General features: G+C 40.1%; 1 protein-coding gene across 1 annotated transcript in view; it reads right to left on the minus strand.

Annotated features, from left to right (window-relative positions):
* Positions 1–20,338: 20,338 nt before the first annotated feature.
* LOC138854561 (transient receptor potential cation channel subfamily M member-like 2) overlaps positions 20,339–26,514 on the minus strand; it is a 36,929-nt gene continuing 30,753 nt past the window's right edge. Inside the window, exon 6 of the mRNA XM_070098517.1 lies at positions 20,339–20,552. Coding sequence (XP_069954618.1) covers positions 20,339–20,552 — 214 coding nt within the window. The remainder of the gene's footprint in view (positions 20,553–26,514) is intronic.

Consider the following 26,514-nt stretch of genomic DNA (forward strand, 5'->3'; position numbering starts at 1 on the left):
TCTGTATGGCTAAGTTCTACATTATTTAACTTATAAGTGCTAGGGTTATGGAAACTCCCAAACTTCAGAACCTTGCATTTATCTACATTGAACTGCATCTGCCACTTTGCTGACCAGGTATTGAGTTTGTCTAAATCCTCCTGAAGTTCCCTGATATCTACGTTTGAATCAATTATCCTACCTATCTTTGTGTCATCGGCGAATTTGCTCATTTCACTAGTAATTCTTTCATCAAGATCATTGATATACAGTGGAACCTCAAATATCGAACTTTCTTCGGTCCAGAAGGCTGTTCGAGTGCCTTTACCGAATGAATTTATTCCCATCAGGAATAATGTAAATTAGATTAGTCCATTTCAGACCCTCAAAAATACACTTATAAAAGCACTTACACTTACAAAAATACACTTACATAATTGGTTGTGTTGGGAGCAGTTCGATTTTTGAGGTTCCACTGTATATATTATAAACAACAACGGGCCCAAGACTGATCCCTGTGGAACACCAGTTGTTACAGATCCCCACTCGGATTTAACCCCATTTATGGACGCTCTCTGCTTCCTGTCAGTGAGCCATGACTCGATCCATGAGAGCACTTTTCCCCCAATGCCATGAGCTGCCACTTTCTTTAACAGTCTTTGGTGGGGAACTCTATCAAAAGTCTTACTAAAATCTAAGTAAATAACATCAAATTCTTTATCGTGATCAACAGCCTCAAAAGCTTTACTGAAGAAAGTTAATAAATTAGTTAGACAAGAACAGCCTCTCGTGAATCCATGCTGAGTATCATTAATCAAGCTATGCTTATCGAGATGGCTTCTTATAATCTCAGCTATAATTGACTCTAATAATTTGCCTACAAATGAGGTCAGGCTTATTGGGCGGTAATTTGACGATAACGACTTGTCCCCTGCTTTAAAAATAGGAATTACATTAGCCATCTTCCACATATCAGACACTACACCTGTTTGAAGAGATAAATTAAAAATATTAGTTAATGGTTAACAGAGTTCCACTTTGCATTCCTTAAGAACCCTTGAAAAAAGCTCATCAGGACCCGGCGACTTATTTTGCTTCAGTCTGTCTATCTGCTTCACAACCATTTCACTAGTGACTGTGATGTTACATAATTTATCTTCTTCAGGCCCACTATAAAAATTAATTACTGGAATATTGTTAGTGTCTTCCTGTGTAAAAACCGAGAGAAGATAATTATTTAAAATCGAGCACATTTCATTCTCTTTGTCAGTAAGATGCCCATAGTTATTTTTAAGGGGACCTATCTTATCTCTAACTTTTGTTGTATAGACCTGGAAAAAACTTTTTGGGTTAGTTTGCGAATCCCTAGCAACTTTAATTTCATAGTCCCTTTTAGCTTTTCTTATCCCCTTTTTAATGTCCCTCTTAATGTCAATATACTGATTCATAAGATGACTCTCACCTCTTTTGATATGCCTATAAATTCCCTTCTTATGCCCTTGCAGATATTTCAGCCTATTATTCATCCATTTTGGGTCATTTCTATTTAATCTAATTTCTTTATACAGGATAAAGGTTCTTTGAGCAGCATGTATAGAGTTCAGAAAACTGTCATATTGATAGCTCTCTTTGTTACCTCAGTCAACAGATGATAAGTGTTCCCTAAGCCCATCGTGATCTGCTAAGCGAAAATCTGGGACTGTTACTGAGTTATCCCTTCTATCATACTTCCATTCAATGCTAAATGTAATTGATTTGTGGTCACTAGCACCCAGTCCCTCTGAAATTTCTAAATTATTAACAAGGGATTCATTGTTTGCCAGAACTAAGTCAAGCAGGTTATTTCCCCTTGTAGGTTCTGTCACAAACTGCTTCAAAAAACAATCCTGAACTACTTCTAAGAAGTTGTATGATTCTAAATTCCCAGTTAAGAAATTACAATCAATATGACTTAAAGTTAAAGTCTCCTAGAATTACTACATTATCGTGCCTTGTGGCCTTAACAATTTCCTCCCATAGTAGTCTCCCTTGGTCCCTTTCTAAGTTTGGGGGACGGTATATCACACCTAAAATAAATTTTTCATGCCCCTCTGAAAATTTATCCAAACAGACTCTGTATGTGTTACTTCAGACTTAATACCAGTTTTTATGCAACAGTTCAAGCGATCTCGGACATACAATGCCACCCCACCCCCCTTCCCGATACTTCTATCTACTTGGAACAATTTAAAACCCTGAATGTGACATTCCGCAGGCATGTCCCGACTTTTTTAATTAAACCATGTCTCAGTTAAGGCAAATACATCAATGTTACCTGCACTAGCAACTAATTTCAACTCGTCCATCTTATTCCTAGCACTACGGCTATTAGCATAATATACATTGAAAGACTCTCCTTTCTCTTTACCCTTCCTGCTCATTTCTGTTTTTCTACTAAACCTATTACTGTCCTTATCACCTAGTGTCACTGGCTTTTCAATATCTACCTCGTTCTGCTTAATACTAGTTCCTCTAGAACTCATAATATTACTACGCTGGGACTTCGCTGTTTTCCTGCCAAAACCCATACCACTAACTATTCCTATTTTAAAGTGCTAACAGCTCCCTCCACTGCAGTTGCCAGTGCCCCTGGCAAGGAACAGAGGTGGCATGACTGAAGCAAGGAACAGAGGAGGCATGACTGGAGCAAGGAACAGACGAGGCATGACTGGAGCAAGGAATAGAGGTGACATGACTGGAACAAGGAACAGAGGTGGCATGACTAGAAAGGAACAGAGGTGGCATGACTGGAGCAAGGAACAGAGGTGGCATGGAACAAGATATGGGTGTAAGGATGTGACCTGGAGTTTTAAGACTCACCGTGGGTTCAAACCCCACCCATTCTGTGATCTGATGTGATATTCTTTATTAATCCTTAGCCACTTTCTTTCTCTCATACAGTAAATACATCAACCATTTAAACTTTTAGCACACATTTGCTTTCACAGTTTCAATTTTAATTCCATGAATTGTAGCTGAGTATTCTACTTTTAACATTCTTACTAATTCACTAAACTTTATATACAGTGGAACCTCTACTTATGAGTTTAATCCATTCCATGATCTTGCTTGCATCTGGATTTGCTCGTTTACGGAGTCAATTTTCCTCATTTAAATTAATTGAAATGGAATTAATTTGTTCCAGTGGAATTCCAGGCACGAGAAAATATTTCAATAATTTCCCTGATACCAACTCTATGGCTTATTTATCTATCATAATTCATGTAATATGACATAATAAACAATATTAATAACAGAGAAACATGATATATACACTAGAATGAATAAAATACATGTCATTACATATGTGGCTAGTGGTCGTGACAGTGGCCATTGTTGTTGTTGGGGTTTATAGGGCCATTACAGTGGCCATTCCTGCTCCTGACTACATGTGTAGAGAACCTAGGATAACCCAAAAAATCAGACAGAGTGACTTATAATTGCTACACTCTTAATGCTACACTTAATTGCTACACTCTTAACCCTTTCAGGTTCAGGAGGCCCTCTCCCAAACCTGTTCTCGGGGTCAGAAAATATTCGAAAAAAAAAAAAAATTATTTTTTCCTAAGAAAAGATAGTTTTTTCCTAAACTTTATAGGCAAAAAAAATTTTTTGCCATCAATACTTACTGAGATATGGAGGCGTGAAGTTGACAGAAAGTGAATTGCATACGGCAACATCGCTGACTGCCGGTCACCCGGTAATCGTTTATTTTTTCTTCTACTTTTTTCCATTATTTTTTAATATTTTTTTTTCAAGTAGCTTTTATGGCCTGTGAGACCAATATGAGCACTATTTTGTATTTTTTTTACTTTCTATACTACACAATAACTGCACAAACACTGTTGTCACTATATTGTTTACAAAACTTGTTTACACAAACAATATAAAATGTTGTTTATTACTATTTTTCTATATTTTATATACATATATACAGTCACAGGGAATGTTTCTAGAAGTTCTGCAGCCTGTGGAACTCTTTGAAACATGGTGTCATGCACAGTGGTGTTTTACGCTCCTCACACATAAAACAAGTGTCTCTGCATTGTTGTGGGCGTTTTTTTGTATGTGCACAGACGTAACACCTCTTCTGAGACTTTTTCTTGAAAGCAGTAGCAGGCAGTTTTACCAGGAAGTGATCATTATGCTTCAGACGAGAAGGTAGTCGTTGATAATTTTGTGGGCGGTTTTCTATTGCAGGTGTTGTTCCTTGGTACTTGATTATTATTTGTCTGATGACAGACAAACAAAATTCACCATATGGTGGTTTGTTTTTGGTCCTCATCTTATACATATTTTAAGCATTGAGCATGGAAATGTCCAGAAGATGGAAAAAGAGTTTTATGTACCACTTATAACTCTTGCAAACACAATCAGCAAACCCAATCTGCATGTTACATTTGTCCACTGAACACACATTGAGGGTGTAGTCAATCACAGCTGCAGGTTTTAGAATGGGTTCATTGCTCTCTCTATGCTGCCTGCCAGTGTCTGCCATTTCGTTAGGGTGAACTGATGACAACAGTGTGACACCTCGTTTGTCATGCCACCGAAATGCCAAGATGTCATTGGCAGCAAACGCCTGCACCTCACCTCTACGAGTGCCAACGTCGAACCTGGGCATATGTTTATGATTTCCATGTACTGTGCCACACACAGGTGTCATGTTCACTCGCAAGAAATCACTGAGCAAGGGGCTTGTGTACCAGTTATCAGTACAGTGGACCCCCGCTTAACGATCACCTCCCAATGCGACCAATTATGTAAGTGTATTTATGTAAGTGCGTTTGTACGTGTATGTTTGGGGGTCTGAAATGGACTAATCTACTTCACAATATTCCTTATGGGAACAAATTCGGTCAGTACTGGCACCTGAACATACTTCTGGAGTGAAAAAATATCGTTAACCGGGGGTCCACTGTATATAATATATGCCCCTTACCAAGATATGGTTCCATCATTGTTCTAACCACATCACCAGAGATACCCAGTAACTTCCTGGTATCTCGCAATGTATTACTTTCAGTGTACACAATTATATCCAATACAAGACCACTGTAGCAATCACAAAGCAAAAAAACTTTATACCAAAACATTTCCTCTTGCTTGGTATATACTGCTTGAATGAAAGTCTTCCTTTGAACAGAATCAAAGAATCATCAATAACAAGCTTCCTGAAGGGATAAAAATATATACAGTGGACCCCCCGTTAACGATATTTTTTCACTCCAGAAGTATGTTCAGGTGCCAGTACTGACCGAATTTATTCCCATAAGGAATATTGTGAAGAAGAGTAGTCCATTTCAGACCCCCAAACATACACGTACAAATGCACTTACATAAATACACTTACATAATTGGTCGCATTCGGAGGTGATCGTTATGCGGGGGTCCACTGTATTGAATTTCTGTTTCATGTACACAAACACATTCCTAATCTTATATAACCTATCGTTTCTGTCAGGGCTGGTTTTGTCTGAGAAGTGAAGCATACGTAATAGTAGCACAAATCGATCCACTCATATTATATCACTGAAACCTGGAGATGCAATCAGGCGGTCTGTTGACCAGTATGATTTGACACTGTGCTTATACACATGTGGCATAAGCATTATTGTGGCAAACAAAAGATACATCTCAGCCACAGTTGTCTCCTTCCACTGGTGTAGGTGTGGGTTTGGTGAAAGTATTGCGTTTGCCATGGTGTACTCGTAGTATCTGTTGCTTTCCCTGACAATAATTTCTATCAGGGGTTCGTCAAGGAATAACTCGAAACATTCCAATTCAGTGGCATTGTTCCCAAGTGTATAAGATGGCCATATTCAATTTTGACTTTTATCAAAGTGATGGGCATTGGGAACAAAATTGGCAGCATCCTGCCAATCCCAGGTGCAGTCTGCTGGGTACTGGATACTGACAGGTGGTTGTGGTTGTGGAGGTTCGTGTGGTGGGTGGGTGGGGGATGGTGGTCTGTTGTAGATCTGTTGAGTCAGCGGTGTGGGTGGCAGCATGGCCCACTGCTGGTGCCTCACAGCCGGCACTAACACTACCACCACCATCCACATTTTCCATCCCAATTGCAACACCAACATCTTCATTTTCACTGTCTGTTCCTGTTGTACAGCCACAGGATGTACTCCGAGATGTATTCCTTCCCCTTGGAATAGCATATGGCACACTACCAGAGCGCATATATCGTCGTATATACTGATGCTTCACTGGAGAATATTCTACTTCACTCTTGCTACTGGAGCTGTTTTCAAGAGCTTGGAGTTCATATTCACTATCATCACCATTGCTCACATCTGAGTCCTGGATATGGGAAAATAAGAGTTTCCTCTTTCGTTCTGGTACAACTGAACGTGAACAAGACGGCCCAGCACCAGAGGTGGAAGGCTGAGGGTCGTCTGGGTTTCCCTCACTATTACCGGTATTATGGTCATTAGTTTCAGTCACAACCTCATCAAAACCTTGAAAGTCATCTTCACTGACACTTCCACCTGTATTAGAACTGTCACTGGGGAACAAAAGTGTCCCAATTCACCAAGGAGTGAGGAGTTTCTTACCGCGAGGCATGGTGAGCAAAGTGTACTAAAATGGCATTCTCACAATGCACCACTGGGTCCCCGAATTTTTTCCTACCACGCACACTGACCATGCAGACTCATTCTCTCACATCTAGGCTTACCAGCTGTTTCCCGCTTAATTTGAAGCCACTAGAGTTTACGCGTACTAGTATGGCACCAACCCTGGCGCGCAAGCCGTACTAGTATGGCACCAACCCTGAAAGGGTTAATGGTACACTTAATTGCTACACTCTTAATGCTACACTTTGCCACTGCTGCTTCATGTTGTCTGCCACTGCTGCTTCATGTTGCCTGCCACTGCTGCTTCATGTTGTCTACCACTGCTGCTTCATGTTGTCTGTCACTGCTGCTTCATGTTGTCTGCCACTGCTGCTTCATGTTGTCTACCACTGCTGCTTCATGTTGTCTGCCACTGCTGCTTCATGTTGTCTACCACTGCTGCTTCATGATGTCTGCCACTGCTGCTTCATGTTGCCTGCCACTGCTGCTTCATGTTGCCTGCCACTGCTGCTTCATGTTGCCTGCCACTGCTGCTTCATGTTGTCTGCCACTGCTGCTACATGTTGTCTACCACTGCTGCTTAATGATGTCTGTCACTGTTGCTTCATGTTGTCTGCCACTGCTGCTTCATGTTGTCTGCCACTACTGCTTCATGTTGTCTACCACTGCTGCTTTATGATGTCTGCCACTGCTGCTTCATGTTGTCTACAACTGCTGCTTCATGTTGTCTGCCACTACTGCTTCATGTTGTCTGTCACTGCTGCTTCATGTTGTCTACCACTGCTGCTTCATGATGTCTGCCACTGCTGCTTCATGTTGCCTGCCACTGCTGCTTCATGTTGTCTGCCACTGCTGCTACATGTTGTCTACCACTGCTGCTTAATAATGTCTGTCACTGTTGCTTCATGTTGTCTGCCACTGCTGCTTCATGTTGTCTGCCACTGCTGCTTCATGTTGTCTACCACTGCTGCTTTATGATGTCTGCCACTGCTGCTTCATGTTGTCTACCACTGCTGCTTCATGATGTCTGCCACTGCTGCTTCATGTTGTCTGCCACTGCTGCTTCATGTTGTCTACCACTGCTGCTTTATGATGTCTGCCACTGCTGCTTCATGTTGTCTACCACTGCTGCTTCATGATGTCTGCCACTGCTGCTTCATGTTGTCTACCACTGCTGCTTCATGTTGTCTGCCACTGCTGCTTCATGATGTCTGCCACTGCTGCTTCATGTTGTCTACCACTGCTGCTTCATGTTGTCTACCACTGCTGCTTCATGTTGTCTGCCACTGCTGCTTCATGTTGTCTACCACTGCTGCTTTATGATGTCTGCCACTGCTGCTTCATGTTGTCTACCACTGCTGCTTCATGTTGTCTACCACTGCTGCTTCATGATGTCTGCCACTGCTGCTTCATGTTGTCTACCACTGCTCCTCCATGTTGTCTGCCACTACTGCTTCATGTTGTCTGCCACTGCTGCTTCATGTTGTCTGCCACTGCTGCTTCATGATGTCTGCCACTACTGCTTCATGTTGTCTGCCACTGCTGCTTCATGATGTCTGCCACTGCTGCTTCATGTTGTCTGCCACTGCTGCTACATGTTGTCTACCACTGCTGCTACATGATGTCTGCCACTGCTGCTTCATGATATCTGCCACTGCTGCTTCATGTTGTCTGCCACTGCTACCTCATGATGTCTGCCACTGCTGCTTCATGTTGTCGGCCACTGCTACCTCATGATGTCTGCCACTGCTGCTTCATGTTGTCGGCCACTGCTGCTTCATGTTGTCTGCCACTGCTGCTTCATGATGTCTGCCACTGCTGCTTCATGATGTCTGCCACTGCTGCTTCATGATGTCTGCCACTGCTGCTTCATGATGTCTGCCACTGCTGCTTCATGATGTCTGCCACTGCTGCTTCATGATGTCTGCCACTGCTGCTTCATGATGTCTGCCACTGCTGCTTCATGCTGTCTGCCACTGCTGCTTCATGTTGTCTGCCACTACTGCTTCATGTTGTCTACCACTGCTGCTTCATGATGTCTGCCACTACTGCTTCATGTTGTCTACCACTGCTGCTTCATGATGTCTGCCACTGCTGCTTCATGTTGTCTGCCACTACTGCTTCATGTTGTCTACCACTGCTGCTTCATGATGTCTGCCACTGCTGCTTCATGTTGTCTACCACTGCTGCTTCATGATGTCTGCCACTGCTGCTTCATGATGTCTGCCACTGCTGCTTCATGTTGTCTACCACTGCTGCTTCATGATGTCTGCCACTGCTGCTTCATGTTGTCTACCACTGCTGCTTCATGTTGTCTGCCACTGCTGCTTCATGATGTCTGCCACTGCTGCTTCATGTTGTCTGCCACTGCTGCTTCATGTTGTCTACCACTGCTGCTTCATGTTGTCTGCCACTGCTGCTTCATGATGTCTGCCTCTGCTGCTTCAAGATGTCTGCCACTGCTGCTTCATGTTGTCTACCACTGCTGCTTCATGATGTCTGCCACTGCTGCTTCATGATGTCTGCCACTGCTGCTTCATGATGTCTGCCACTGCTGCTTCATGTTGTCTGCCACTGCTACCTCATGATGTCTGCCACTGCTGCTTCATGTTGTCGGCCACTGCTACCTCATGATGTCTGCCACTGCTGCTTCATGTTGTCGGCCACTGCTGCTTCATGTTGTCTGCCACTGCTGCTTCATGATGTCTGCCACTGCTGCTTCATGATGTCTGCCACTGCTGCTTCATGATGTCTGCCACTGCTGCTTCATGATGTCTGCCACTGCTGCTTCATGATGTCTGCCACTGCTGCTTCATGATGTCTGCCACTGCTGCTTCATGATGTCTGCCACTGCTGCTTCATGCTGTCTGCCACTGCTGCTTCATGTTGTCTGCCACTACTGCTTCATGTTGTCTACCACTGCTGCTTCATGATGTCTGCCACTGCTGCTTCATGTTGTCTACCACTGCTGCTTCATGATGTCTGCCACTGCTGCTTCATGATGTCTGCCACTGCTGCTTCATGTTGTCTACCACTGCTGCTTCATGATGTCTGCCACTGCTGCTTCATGTTGTCTACCACTGCTGCTTCATGTTGTCTACCACTGCTGCTTCATGATGTCTGCCACTGCTGCTTCATGATGTCTGCCACTGCTGCTTCATGATGTCTGCCACTGCTGCTTCATGATGTCTGCCACTGCTGCTTCATGTTGTCTACCACTGCTGCTTCATGATGTCTGCCACTGCTGCTTCATGATGTCTGCCACTGCTGCTTCATGATGTCTGCCACTGCTGCTTCATGATGTCTGCCACTGCTGCTTCATGCTGTCTGCCACTGCTGCTTCATGTTGTCTGCCACTACTGCTTCATGTTGTCTACCACTGCTGCTTCATGATGTCTGCCACTGCTGCTTCATGTTGTCTACCACTGCTGCTTCATGATGTCTGCCACTGCTACCTCCACTGCTGCTTCATGATGTTTGCTCCCACTTTTCCTAGCATGTTGAAGAGCTTCCCAATATGTGAAGATTGAGGGGCAGTGTCAATTGGACAGGTATTGGACGGTGACGTCATTTGTTTATTCTTGAACATCGCCAAAGAATTGAACATTTCTGCTACTTTGAGCTCAGTTTCAAGGTACTTTTCATTGTGAAACCAATCAATACAAGCATAAAAACCATATGAAAATATACCGCTAAGGGGAGGCTAAGGGCTGAGTAGTGAACTCTGTTATTTATGGTTCGATTTCTTTCACTTTTGGTGTCTAAGAAGCATCTTTCCATCATACATTGCCCAAGTTTCAATAAGATAGTCCAACAAACAACTGAGATCTAATTCCCAGCGTCAAGGAACCTCCCTCGAGGCCCGCTTGCACCTGGAAATTTCACTCGCATCTGGAAGCAAAAAATCGACCAAGCAACTGCTCGTATCTGGAAAAACTCACACGTGGATGCACTTGTAAGTAGAGGTTCCACTGTATTTGTAAAGTGTTAATGCACTAAATCTTATATTACCTGGAGTTTACCTGGAGAGAGAGGGTTTTGAGGGCCATTGCCCTCACGGCCCAGTCTGTGACCTGGCCTTGTGGTGGATCAGGGTCTGATCAACCAGGCTCTTACTGCTGGCTGCACGTAAACTGACGTACAAACCACAGCTCGGCTGATCAGGTACTGACTTTAGGTGCCTATCCAGCGCCTTCTTGAAGACAGTCAGGGGTCTACTGGTAATCCTTCTTATGTGTGCTGGGAGGCAGATGAACAATCTTGGACCACTGACACTTACTGTGTTGTCACTTAGTGTACTCATGGAGCCCCTGCTTCTCATTATGGTGAATGTTGCATCTCCTGCCCAGTCTTCTGCTTTCGTAGGGGGTGGGGTGATTTTTGTGTGCAAGTTTGGTACTAATCCCTCTAGGATTTTCCAAGAGTATATTATAACATAGCTTTCTCACCTGCATTCCGGAAAATACAAGTCAAGAAATTTAAATAGTTCCCAGTAATTTAGGTATTTTATCATACTTGTGTGTGCTGTGAAAAATCTCTGTACATTCTCCAGGTCAGCAATATATAAATTAGTAAAATATTAAGTATATCAGAATGTTCTTACTGCACATTTTATCATACCTCATACACTTATTTGCCTTTTATTTCTTGAAACATGAATTGCCTAATACAAAACTTATTTCTAAGCATATAAAAAGCATCACCTCTAACCATTTAAACCAGACATACAAAATCTTTTCTCCTACACCATTCATAAAAATTTCTCCCAATTTTCCATTTAATTTTATCAAACATTTACTCTTTATTCCTTTATTTCAACTTTTTTTCAACACTCAAAATCTCTAGCCTCTACAATCATACCTCACTAATAAGGCTGGTAAAGTTCCACACTGCTGCCAAAAGCAAATATCACCTTAAAGCAAATCACAGCATTTTTTTCACTTGCCAGTATATAGAAAAGCCTAAATATATATTTATACTATTATATATTAAATGTGCTATAGCACTAAGATTAAAAAAGATGCAAAAGTAAACGACAGTAAATAAATTTTGAAAACTGCCAAAATCCATATTAAGAGTAAGACAAGTGTTGAAAACAAAAATGAATATAAGTGAAGTGCCACATTAGTGAAGTGCTGTAAAGTGAGCACTGTACTAGCAAGGTGTGCCTGTGCATTCCTCTTATACACGATACATTTATACACGATACTTTTAGAAATGTCTCACATTTTTCAATCAACAAATTCTTGTAATCAAATTTATATTCATTTTTATTCAACAACTATTGATGCAAGTGTACCACCAGACCTTCTTAGCTCTTACAGTACTCTCATATAGGTACTTGACTTAATTCCTAAATCCTCTGACTGTTTCGGTCATATATATATGTCTTACGCGCCACTGTTTCGGACGTATTTATACATGTAAATTCTAGTGGCTTCAAATCAAGCAGGAGAAAGCTGGTAGGCCCACATGTGAGAGAATGGGTCTGTGTGGTCAGTGTGCACCACATAAAAAAATCCTGCAGCACGCAGTGTGTAATGAGAAAAAAAAAATTGACTGTTTTTTTGGATTAAAACACCTACTTGGAGGTGTATTTTCATATAGTATTTGTCGTTGTATTCTCGTTTTCATGGTCTCAGGCGATAAAATGGAAAACATATTACAGAAATAGAGACGATTTTGATTAATTTCATGAAGAAAACGACCTTGAAATTGAGCTCAAAGTAGCAGAAATGTTCGATTTTTACTAATGTTCAGGAGTAAGCAAATCACACCACACGTCCAATACACGTCAAACAGGGAGTCTAATATTCTTTCACTAGTGCAGTGATATTATTTATACCATTTTTACAATAATGCAGTTGTCTGTATAACAGTAAATTTTGTACTTTTTGTATGAATAAAAAATCAAAATAGAAAGCAATAGTAATATAAGAGGGGCCTAGAGACTGACTAATGAACAGAGGATGTTATTTTAGTGCCAAGAATGTCTACATTGTTTATTCTGGACCCTATTTTGAAATTGGCATCTTTTTTAATTTGCATGAAATTGGCCAAATTGCCAATTTCTGACCACCTTATTGGGTAGTTGAAATCGGTAAATGGGCGGTTTCTTGAACTCAACTGATATAAAAAATGGAGTTCTAAAGAAATTGCTATGAGTTTGGTCAAGTGGAACAACGGAATTGGTAAAAAACAGGGCTCAAAGTCGGCGAAATCGCCGATGCATATGTCACCGAGACCGCTAAGTTTGCGGGAGCATAATTCCATGAGTTTTCGACCAAATTTTGTACTTTTGGTGTCATTACCATCAGAAAAATATTCTCTATCGTTTCATAAGAAAAAATAATTTTTTTTTTCTAAAAAATTTTTGCGACAGAATGACTGTTTCAGAAAGGGGCTTGCGACAGTCAAAGGGTTAATGATAATGATAATAATTATTTCAGCATGATACAATGTTTGTACAAATGAGAATGACATTTGGGTGTACATGCTGAAATTCCCTGTATACGCAGAGCATTTCAGGAAAACTTAAGACTAACTTAAGCTTAATAAGGCAATAATAATAAAGTGTAAATTTAGGATGTCTTCACTTCGACACTCTTCATGACCTAACTTTGTTTCACTTACTATTAGAACACCTATTTTCTTTTGTTTCTTCACAATAACAATCAGTCCTCTAATTCTCATTTGCATCATATTTATTGCATATTCAAATAATTCAACCTCAAAATTTTCTTCTTTTACTTATTAACCCTTTGACTGTCACAACCCCAAATCCTGAAGTGTCTCCTGGTGTCAAAGAATATTAAAACAAAAAAATCTTATGAAAATGTTAAGATTAATTTTCTAATTGTTTTAATCCTTTCAGGGTCCTGAGGCCAAATTTCAAAGTGCACACCAGTGTCCAAGAATTTTCAAAAAATAATTTTGTTATTTTTTCTTATGAAATGGTAGAGAATCTTTTTCTGAAGGTAATAAAACAAAAAGTATGAAATTTGATGGAAAATTGACGAAATTATGCTCTCGCAAATTTTGATCTGTCAGCGATATTTACGCAGTGGCGGTTTTGCCGACTTTGACTCCCATTTTAGGCCAATTACTTTATTCCAGTCAACCAAATTCTTAGCTATTTCACTAGTGTTACATCTATTCTATCGACTGAGCAAAAGAAATCGCTACCTCAACTGTTTCAACTACATAATAAAGTGATTGGAAATGGGTAATTTGGTCAATTTAGTGCAAAGTTCAAAATATTCCAATTACAAAATAGGGTCCAGGAAAAAACAATGCAGGCATTCCTGGCACTTAACTAACATTTCCTCTGTTCATTAGTTACATTTTCAGGCTTTACAAGTGAATTCCATCTTGATTTTTTAATTCACATAATGAATTTTTATTCAAACCAAAAAATTGAAGATTTACTGTTATGCAATATTGTAATAATTGTATAAATAATATCACCACATTTGTGAACGTATATTAGACCCACCAGCTGGCGTGTATTAGACGTGTGAGGTCATTTGTTTACTCTTGAACATCGGCAAAAATTTAACATTTCCGCTACTTTGAGCTCAGTTTCAAGCCATTTTCAGTACTAAAACCAATCAAATTCATCTCTATTTCTGTAATAGATCTTCCCTTCTATCAAATGAGACCAAAAAATCGCAAATATAACTATAAAAAACATATGAAAAAACACTGCAAAGTTGCTGTTTTAATCGAAAATTATGGTCACTTTTTTTTTCTCTCAATATGCACTGTGTGCTTCAGGATTTGTTTTATGTGGTGCACACATACTACATAGATGTATTCTCTTATATCTAGGCCCAAAGTTACCGCTCACAGCTTATCAGAGTGAGCTGAGCTCATGGCGTAGATCTACAGTTTGGACCCTCAACATAAAGCCGTAGATCTACGGCACGGACCCTGAAAGGGTTAAGTCCCAAAACAAATTTTTGTGATCAGTACTTATGGAGATATAGAGGCATAAAGTTGGCAGAAAATGAGCCACATATGGCAACAGCGGCGAATGCCGCTCACCCGGTAAATTTTTTTGACTCCCATTCGAAGGTATCTTGCTTTTTCCCATTATTTTTTCAGGTAAATTATGTGGCCTGTGAGACCAAAATAAGGTGCAATGTACATGTATAAGCTCATTGTATACAACACAATAAGCACACAAACATAATTATCAATATATTGCTTACAAAACTTGTTTATACAAACAATACAAAAACTTGTTTATTACTATTGTTCTATAATATATATACGAATGTACAGTCACCGGACATGTTCCTAGAAGTTCTGCACCTTGTGGAACTCTTTGAAACATGGTGTCATACACAATGGTGTTTTACACTCCTCACACATAAAACAAGTGTCTGCATTTTTGTGTGCTTTTTTTTTTTATGTGCACAGACAAAACACCTCGTCTAAGCAGTTTTCTTCATAGTAGTAGCAAACAGTTGTGTTAGGTAGTTATTTTTATTTTTTTGTTATTATCACACTGGCCAATTCCCACCAAGGCAGGGTGGCCCGAAAAAGAAAAACTTTCACCATCATTTACTCCATCACTGTCTTGCCGGAAGGGTGCTTTACACTACAGTTTTTAAACTGCAACATTAACACCCCTCCTTCAGAGTGCAGGCACTGTACTTCCCATCTCCAGGACTCAAGTTCGGCCTGCCGGTTTCCCTGAACCCCTTCATAAATGTTACTTTGCTCACACTCCAACAGCACGTCAAGTATTAAAAACCATTTGTCTCCATTCACTCCTATCAAACACGCTCACGCATGCCTGCTGGAAGTCCAAGCCCCTCGCACACAAAACCTCCTTTACCCCCTCCCTCCAACCTTTCCTAGGCTGACCCCTACCCCCCCTTCCTTCCACTACAGACTGATACACTCTTGAAGTCACTCTGTTTCGCTCCATTCTCTCTACATGTCCGAACCACCTCAACAACCCTTCCTCAGCCCTCTGGACAACAGTTTTGGTAATCCCGCACCTCCTCCTAACTTCCAAACTACGAATTCTCTGCATTATATTCACACCACACATTGGCCTCAGACATGACATCTCCACTGCCTCCAGCCTTCTCCTCGCTGCAACATTCATCACCCATGCTTCACACCCACATAAGAGCGTTGGTAAGACTATACTCTCATACATTCCCCTCTTTGCCTCCAAGGACAAAGTTCTTTGTCTCCACAGACTCCTAAGTGCACCACTCACCCTTTTCCCCTCATCAATTCTATGATTCACCTCATCTTTCATAGACCCATCCGCTGACATGTCCACTCCCAAATATCTGAATACATTCACCTCCTCCATACTCTCTCCCTCCAATCTGATATCCAATCTTTCATCACCTAATCTTTTTGTTATCCTCATAACCTTACTCTTTCCTGTATTCACTTTTAATTTTCTTCTTTTGCACACCCTACCAAATTCATACCTGGAGTTTACCTGGAGAGAGTTCCGGGGGTCAACGTCCCCGCGGCCCGGTCTGTGACCAGGCCTCCTGGTGGATCAGAGCCTGATCAACCAGGCTGTTACTGCTGGCTGCACGCAAACCAACGTACGAGCCACAGCCCGGCTGATCAGGAACTGACTTTAGGTGCTTGTCCAGTGCCAGCTTGAAGACTGCCAGGGGTCTGTTGGTAATCCCCCTTATGTATGCTGGGAGGCAGTTGAACAGTCTCGGGCCCCTGACAATTATTGTATGGTCTCTTAACGTGCTAGTGACACCCCTGCTTTTCATTGGGGGGATGTTGCATCGTCTGCCAAGTCTTTTGCTTTCGTAGTGAGTGATTTTCGTGTGCAAGTTCGGTACTAGTCCCTCTAGGATTTTCCAGGTGTATATAATCATGTATCTCTCCCGCCTGCATTCCAGGGAATACAGGTTCAGGAACCTCAAGCGCTCCCAGTAATTGAGGTGTTTTATCTCCGTTATGCGCGCCGTGAAGGTTCTCTGTACATTTTTTAGGTCAGCAGTTTCACCTGCCTTGAAAGGTTCTGTTAGTGTGCAGCAATATTCCAGCCTAGATAGAACAAGTGACCTGAAGAGTGTCATCATGGGCTTGGCATCCCTCGTTTTGAAGGTTCTCATTATCCATCCTGTCATTTTTCTAGCAGATGCGATTGATACAATGTTATGGTGGACTGGCAGCAAAATCCCAATTTTGTTCCCAATCCCCATCAGTTTCACAACTCTCAAAGTGGAATCCTACCAGCTTGTTCCCTTGGAAACACTGCAAATGAACTGGAATTCTTTGAACTATTCTTTGACCAGCCCTTGATGGAAATTACTGTCAGGGAAAGTAACAAATACAGTATTTTCAGCACACCACAGTCAAGACAACTGTGGTTGAAATGTACCTGCTTTTTGCAACAATAATGCTTATGCCTCATGTCTATAAGCATAACATAAAATCATACTGGTCCACAGATCAGCTAATTTGTACCCCGGTCTTCAGTGAAATCATTCCAGTGAACAGGTTTATCTTATTGTTACGTATGTTGCAATTCTCTGACAAAACCAGGCCTGACAGAAGACAGGTTATACGAGATTAGAAATGTTTTTATGTATCTGAAACAAAAGTTCAACATGTACTTTTATCCATTCAAGAATCTTGTACTTGACGAGTCTTTGATTTTGTTCAAAGGTAGACTGTCGTTCAAGCAGTACATACCGAGCAAGATTATAAAACTGTTTGTACTCTGTGACTGTGACAGTGGCCTGGTATTGGATATAACTGTATACACGGGAAGTAAAACAATGAAAGATACCAGGATGTTATTGGGTATCTCAGGTGACATAGTAAGAAACATGATGACACTTTATCTTGGTAAGGGACATACATTATATACTGATAACTGGTGCAAAAGCCCTTTACTCAGTGATTTCTTGTGAGTGAACATAACAGATGTGTGTGGAACAGTGCGTTCCAAGATCAATGCAGGCACTCATAGTCATGAGGTGCAGGTGTTTACTGCCAATGACATCATGGTATTACGGTGGCATGACAAATGAGATGTCACATTGTTGACAACCATTCACCCTAACGAAATGAAAGACAGTGGCAAAGTTGATCGAGTGACTAATAAACGTATTCTAAAGGCAGTAACAGTGATTGATTATACACAAAACATGAGTTTGGTTGACAAATGTGACATGCAGACTGGTTTTGTCAATGGTGTTTGTAAGAGTTACAAGTGATACATGAAACTTTTCTTCCATCTCGTGGACATTTCAATGCTCAATGCATATAATATGTACCGAATAAAGACCAGCAACAGACCACCATATGGTGAATTTTGTTTGTCTGTTGTCAGACAACTAATAATGAAGTTCCAGGTAACAACACCTGCTATACAAAACCATCCTCGAACTTCTTAGGAAATACCCAAGCATTTGAGGAGGGAAGGTGATCACTTCCTAATACAGCTTCCTGCAACTAAGAAGAAATGGGCTCAAAAGAGATGTGTTGTCTGTGTACAAACAAAATGACGGGAACAAAGATGCAAAGACCCTCGGTTTATGTGCGAGGAATGTAAGGTACCTCTGTGCATGATACCTTGTTTCAAGGACTTCCACAGACTGCAGCAATTCTAGAAACATGTCCAGTGACTGTACATACGTAAATACAGTGGACCCCCGCCTTACGATGACATCACGTTATGTTAAATCCGCCATACAATACATTTTAACGCAAAAATTTTGCCTTGCCTCACGCTAACAAACTCGCCTTACATGATTCATCCGGGACGCGTCCCACGTGTGGTCTCAGCACCAGTGTTTACAAGCCAGCCAGTGCGGTCGCATCTACGCATACATTCGGTACATTTCACCTTATCCCAGTGTTTTTTGTGCTTGTAACTGCAAAATAAGTTACCATAGGCCCCAAGAAAGCTTCTAGTGGCAACCCTGTGGTAAAAAGGGTGTGAATTAATATGGAAATTAAGAAAGATTTTGAAGGGTTTGGGGCTAACCCTGAGAAGCCTATGCCAGTTGTGGAATCCATTGTACCTACTTCAAAGATTAAGGAAATGTATGCAAAGTGTGTTGAAGTGCAAACCTTTATGGATGAAAATCACCCTAACACAGCTATTGCAAGCCGTGCTGGTGACTATTACAATGACAATGTTGTGGCCCATTTTAGGCAAATCTTAAAGGAATGGGAGGTACATACCTCTATGGACAGATTTGTTGTGCGACAGAGGTCCAATGACTCTCAAGCTGGTCCTAGTGGCATTAAAAAAAGAAGGGAAGTAACCCCAGAAAAGGATTTGCTACCTCAAGTCCTAATGGAAGGGGATTCCCCTTCTAAATAATTACTTACACACTCTTCCCTCCTCCCATCCCATCAATCATCATCAGATCTACAATAAAGTTAAGTGTCATGTATTCTGTTCTTTACTAAGAATAGAATACATGACACTTATTTAGTAATTGTGCATGTCTTCTTCAGTTTGTGTGTATTAAAATTAATATTTCATGTGGTAATTTTTTTTTTCATACTCTGGGGTGTCTTGCACGGATTAATTTGATTTCCATTATTTCTTATGGGGAAAATTAATTCGCCTTACGATAATTTCGGCTTACGATGAGCTTTCAGGAACGGATTAATATCGTAAGGCGGGGGTCCACTGCATATAATAGAACATTAGTAATATACAACATTTCTGCATGTTTATTGTTGTAAACAATACTGGTAAACAACATTATAATAATAACGTTAGTGCAGTTATTGTGTTCAATACAGTGAGTGTACGTATATATATATATATATATATATATATATATATATATATATATATATATATATATATATATATATATATATATATATATATATATATACAGTGGACCCCCGCATAACGATTACCTCCAAATGCGACCAATTATGTAAGTGTATTTATGTTAGTGCGTTTGTACGTGTATGTTTGGGGGTCTGAAATGGACTAATCTACTTCACAATATTCCTTATGGGAATAAATTCGGTCAGTACTGGCACCTGAACATACTTATGGAGTGAAAAAATATCGTTAACCGGGGGTCCACTGTATATATATATATATATATATATATATATATATATATATATATATATATATATATATATATATATATATATATATATATATATATATATTATATACAGTATTGGTCTCACAGGCCACAAATGTTACTAGAAAAAGATAAAATTAAGAAAGAAAAGAAAAAAGTATAAAAATGTAATGTAAACAAATGCGATTTTGCGGAAGTCGTTGATGTTGCCGCCACCCGGTCATTTTGGGTCAACTTCACACATTTATATCTCAGTAAGTACTTGTTTTTTTTATTACCTTCACAAAATTATTATCTTTAATTCTGTAAGAATTTTTTTTTTTTTTTTTTTTAAATTTCTTGGACACTGGGGAACCCATTGAAATTTGGCCTGTGGACCCTGAAAGGGTTAATATTCATGAGACAAAGAAAAAGCCTTCAGTCATGTAACATACAATATTTAGGAGGCTTCCATTTTTTTGTGTACATGTTAGTGCTCTGATTATATTAAACAATGATATTGTAGACTAAATATTACAGTGACATACAGGTATACATCAAGACAAACATGATATATATTAAGACAAACAGGTATACATCAAGACAAACAGTTATACATCAAGACAAACAGGTATGCATAAAGACAAACAGGTATACATCAAGACAAACAAGTATACATCAAGACATACAGGTATACATCAAGAAAGACTCACAATTTTCCTTTTCTTCTCTGCAAGTAAGCTTCCATAAATACTTGCAGACTCGCCACAAATACTCAATCACCACAAACGGAGGAACAAGGGCTGGCTTAAAGTCATACTCCTGGATAAGCCTCAGCATCTCAAACTTCCAGATCTCCATACTGTTTTCCTGCACCTCATCAAACACATACCTGTGGGAAGTCTACAGGTGTAATTATCTAGAAGATGTAGGCTACTCTATACTTATACTGTTAATATAGCAGCCCTCCCTGTATCCATGGGGGATATGTTCCAAAACCTACCATGGATACCTGAAACTGTGGACAGTAGTGCGCCCTCTTTATAAGTTGTTTTTTATTTACATATATATACCTATGATAATGCTTAACTGATGGGTCAGTAGGCCTATTGCAGTGTTCCTTCTTTCTTATGTTCTTATAAATTATGCACAATAAGTCAAGAATTAGCACTTTTTCACTCATGGAAGCACTTGGAAGAACTGCCAGCATCACTAGTTTTGTAATTTGGGGACATATTAAGCAAAATTAAGGGTTATTTTCTGGCCATGGTAAACTATGGATAACTGAAACAGCATAAGCAGAATCCGCAGATACATTTTTTTTTTTTACTGTACTACACTGCCTCTTAGATTAATGCTCCATGGCAAGAATATATCACTTGGTTTAATAGACATACATACTAGTAATGTTATTTTATAACTTTAGTTGTGATAAAGGAAGCAAGGGGCTAGTAACCTCTTCTCTTGTATAAATTACCAAATGCAAAAAAGAAGAAAAACTTTATAAAAGTTTTTTTTTTCTTTTTTTCAGGTCAACCTCCCTTGGCTGGTGTGTTAATAAAAATGTAGGCTACTCTCTTAACCAAATACAAACAATATTATTTTTTTATATTCCCCATTTTTTACCCATGTATGGAGTCTGCTTCTACTGTGTCACTGTTCACTTTATTCTGCTTCCTTGCCACAAATGTTTTAGAAATGTTTCCAAATATTGCCAGAAGGCCCATCAAAACCACAGGTATGAGACCTAAACCTTATGTAACCCTCTTCAAGAATCATCTGGCCTCTCATGTACAAGACGGCCTCATTCATACAGGTGAAACATAGCCTTTTTTTACACTTTCAAATGTATATATTAAGTTAGCAATAGAGCTATGCATAAAAAATGTAAATATATATATTAAGTGAGCAATATGCCTAAAAAATGTATTTATAGTACACACGTTACTTACCTTAAAATATTTTCACCCTTAGCCCACAGTGAGTGATGAATATATTTACTGTAGGAAGTCTGAATAAATGAAGAATGGGTATAATTGAAAACCTCTGCATTAGCGAAACACTCTAAAGTGAAGAGCTGTAAAGTGGGGCCCTCCTGTACTTCCTTGCTCAATATCACCCTTGAGAAGCTACCTTCAATCACACATTATTAAACCATCATGAAATATTTCTCTTGCCCCTTTCTGTCACCCTATACACCATATCTTTATCCTCCCTTAACATCCATAAATATGAATAACTTAAATGTAATGAACAATTGTCAATATTCGATAATAATCCACATGGAGACAGAAATTCAAATTAACTGATCAGTATATTTTGACCCCTTTCAGAGGTCCTTTGGATTTCCCTTCTCCTGAAGAGGATCCCAGAAGGGGGTTGAAATATACAGATCAATTAACCCTTTCAGGGTCCCCAGGCCCTCTCAGAGACTTGTTCTCTGGGTCGCCAAAATTTAAAAAAAAAACAAAAATAATTTTTACTTATGAGAAAATAGTTTTTTTTTTAAACATTATAGGCTAAACAAAAAATTTTTACCATCAATACTTACCGAGATATGGAGGCATGAAGTTGACAGAAAATGCCCCATATATGGTAACATCGCCGACTGCCGTCACCCGATATTACTTTATTTTGTTTTTTAGGTACTATTTTCTATTATTTTTTAATTTTTTTTTCCAAGTGATTTTTATGGCCTGTGAGACCAGGCCCGGTGGCCTGGTGGCTAAAGCTCCCGCTTCACACACGGAGGGCCCGGGTTCGATTCCCGGCGGGTGGAAACATTTCGACACGTTTCCTTACACCTGTTGTCCTGTTCACCTAGCAGCAAATAGGTACCTGGGTGTTAGTCGACTGGTGTGGGTCGCATCCTGGGGGACAAGATTAAGGACCCCAATGGAAATAAGTTAGACAGTCCTCGATGACGCACTGACTTTCTTGGGTTATCCTGGGTGGCTAACCCTCCGGGTTAAAAATCCGAACGAAATCTTATTCTCTCTCTCTTATTCTCTTAATAACTGCACAAACACTGTTGTCCTTATATTGTTTATAATTGTTGTTTACACACACAAACGATATAAAATGTTGTTTATTACTATTTTTCTATATTTTATATATGCATATACAGTCACAGGGAATGTTTCTAGAAGTCCTGCAGCCTGTGGAACTCTTTGAAACATGGTGTCATGCACAGAGGTGTTTTACACTCCTCACACATAAAACGAGTGTCTCTGCGTTGTTGTGGGAGTTTTTTTGTATGTGCACAGACGTAACACCTCTTCTGAGCCTTTTTCTTGAAAGCAGTAGCAGGCAGTTTTACCAGGAAGTGATCACCATGCTTCAGACGAGAAGGTAGTTGATAATTTAGTGAGCGGTCTATTGCAGATGTTGTTCCTTGGTACTTGAATACTATTTGTCTGATGACAGACAAACAGAATTTGCCATATGGTGGTTTGTTTCTGGTCCTCATCTGATACATATTATAAGCATTGAGCATGGAAATGTCCAGAAGATGGAAAAAGAGTTTTATGTACCACTTATAACTCTTGCAAACACAATCAGCAAACCCAATCTGCATGTCACATTTGTACACTGAGTGCATATTAACCCTTTGACTGTTGCAACCCCCAATCCTGAGGTGTCTCCTGGTGTCGAAAAATTAAAAAAAACAAAAATTATTTTTTCTTCTAAAATGATACAGAATCTTTTCCCGATTGTAAAGACACCAAAAAACGAAATTTGATGGAAAACTGATGGAATTACGCTCTCGCAAAGTTAGCGACCTCGGTGATATTTACAAATCGGCGATTTCGCCCACTTTGAGCCCTATTTTCGGCTAATTCCATTATTCCAGTCAACCAAACTCATAGCTATTTCTTCAGAACTTCATTTTTTCCATCGATTGAGTACAAGAAACTGCCCATTTACCGATTTCAACTACCCAATAACATGGTCAGAAATTTGCAATTTGGCCAATTTCACAAAAATTAAAAAATATGACAATTTCAAAATAAGGACCAGAATGAACAATAAAGACATTCCTGGTTCTAAAATAACATTTTCTTTTTTCATCAGTCATATCTCCAGGCCCCTCTGATATTACTCTTGCTTTTTATTTTGAATTTTTATTCAAACAAAAAATAGAAGAATTACTGTTATGCAGACTACTGCAATACTGTAATAATTGTAAAAATTACATCAACCCATTCATGACTGCATATTAGAATGGCTATTTGAACATTTATTGGACAATGACATCATTTGTTTACTTTTGAACATCGGCAAAAATCAAACATTTCCCATACTTTGTGCTCCATTTCCAGGTTCTTTGTATAGTAAAATTAATCAAAATCACCTCTATTTCTATAATATAATTTCCATTCTATCAAATGAGACCAAGAAAACGAGAATACAACCACAAATACTATACGAAAATAGACCACAAAGTCGGCATTTTAATTAAAAAAACGGTCGGAGATTTTTTTTTCTCATTATGCACTGCGTGCTCCAGGATTTTTTTATATGGTGCACACTGACCACACAGACCCATTCTCTCACATGTGGGCCTACCAGCTTTCTCCTGCCTGATTTGAAGCCGCTAGAATTTATGAGTATACAGTGGACCCCCGCATAACGATTACCTCCGAATGCGACCAATTATGTAAGTGTATTTATGTAAGTGCGTTTGTATGTGTATGTTTGGGGGTCTGAAATGGACTAATCTACTTCACAATATTCATTATGGGAATAAATTTGGTCAGTACTGGCACCTGAACATACTTATGGAGTGAAAAAATATCGTTAACCGGGGGTCCACTGTATATACGTCAAACACGGTACCTCGTAAACATATATATACGGCCGCGACAGTCAAAGGGTTAAGGGTGTAATCAATCACAGCTGCAGGTTTTAGAATGGGTTCATTGCTCTCTCTATACTGCCTGCCAGTGTTTGTCATTTCGTTAGGGTAAACTGATGACAACAGTGTGACATCTCGTTTGTCATGCCACTGAAATGCCATGATGTCATTTGCAGCAAATGCCTGCACCTCACCTCTACGAGTGCCAGCGTCAAACCTGGGCATATGTTTACGATTTCCACGCACTGTGCCACACACATCTGTCATGTTCATTTGCAATAAATCACTGAGTAAGGGGCTTGTGTACCAGTTATCAGTATATAATATATGCCCCTTACCAAGGTATGGTTCTATCATTGTTCTAACCACATCACCAGAGATGCCCAATAACTTCCTGGTATTTTGCAATGTATTACTTTCAGTGTACACAATAATATCCAATACCAGACCACTGTAACAATCACAAAGCAAAAAAACTTTATACCAAAACATTTCCTCTTGCTTGGTATATACTGCTTGAATGAAAGTCTTCCTTCGAACAGAATCAAAGACTCGTCAATAACAAGCTTCCTGAAGGGACAAAAATATGTATTGAATTTCTGTTTCATATACACAAACACATTCCTAATCTTATATAACCTGTTGTTTCTGTAAGGTCTTGTTTTGTCTGAGAAGTGAAGCATATGTAATAGTAGCACAAATTGATTCACTGGCATTATATCACTAAACCTGAGGTTGCAATCAGGCGGTCTTTTGACCAGTATGATTTGACACTGTGCTTATACACATGTTGCGTAAGCATTATTGTGGGAAAGAAAAGATACATCTCAGCCACAGTTGTCTCCTTCCACCTGTGTAGCCGTGAGCTTGGTGAAAGTATTGTGTTTGCCATGGTGTACTCGTAGTATCTGTTGCTTTCCCTGACAATAATTTCCATCAGAGGTTCGTCAAGGAATAACTCAAAACATTCCAATTCAGTGTACAACATTGGCTGTATTCCACTTTGGCTTTCATCAAACTGGTGGGGATTTGGAACAAAAACTGACAGCTTCCTGCCAATCCCAGGTGCAGGCTGCTGGTGGGTACTGGACATTGACAGGTGGTTGTGGTTGTGGAGGTTGTGGTTGTGGAGGCTGGTGTGGTGGGTGGGTGGGGGATGGTGGCCTTTATTGTAGATCAGCTGAGGCAGCGGCGTGGGTGGCAGCATGGCCCACTGCTGGTGCCTCACGGCCAGCACCACCACTACCACCACAATGCACATTTTCCATCCCAATTGCAACACTATCATCATCATTTTCACTGTCTGTTCCTGTTGTACAGCCACGGGATGTACTCCGAGATGTACTCCTTCACCTTGGAATAGCATACGGCACACTACCAGAGCACATATATCGTCGTATATACATGTACTGGCACTTCAATGGAGAATATTTCACTTCGCTATCGCTACTGAAAGTGTTTTCAAGAGCTTGTAGTTCATATTCACTATCACTGTCATTATCAATGCTCACATCTGAGTCCGGGATTTGAGAAAATAGGAGTTTCCTCTTTGATTCTGGTGCATCTGAACATGAACAAGACGGCCCAGCAGCAGAGGTGGAAGGCTGAGGGTCGTCTGGGTTTCCCTCACTATTACCGATATTATGGTCATTAGTTTTGGTCAAAACCTTACCAAAACCTTGAAACTCATCTTCACTGGCACTTCCATCTGTATTAGAACTGTCACTGGGGAACAAAAGTGTCCCAATTCGCCGAGGAGTGAGGAGCTTCTTACCGCGAGGCATGGTGAACAAGGTCTACTAAAATGGCTTTCCCACAATGCGCCACTGGGGCCCAGATTTGAAGGCGCTAGAATTTATGCGTACTAGTACGTCAAAAACCCTGGCGCGTAAGCTGTACTAGTACAGCTGGAACCCTGAAAGGGTTAATCTCCTGAGTTTGTTTCCATGGGAGTTATTACTGAGCATCCATAAATATCTTTATTATTATTCTGACC

This window comes from Cherax quadricarinatus, chromosome 62 (assembly GCF_038502225.1).
Source record: "Cherax quadricarinatus isolate ZL_2023a chromosome 62, ASM3850222v1, whole genome shotgun sequence".
Classification (NCBI taxonomy): domain Eukaryota; kingdom Metazoa; phylum Arthropoda; class Malacostraca; order Decapoda; family Parastacidae; genus Cherax; species Cherax quadricarinatus.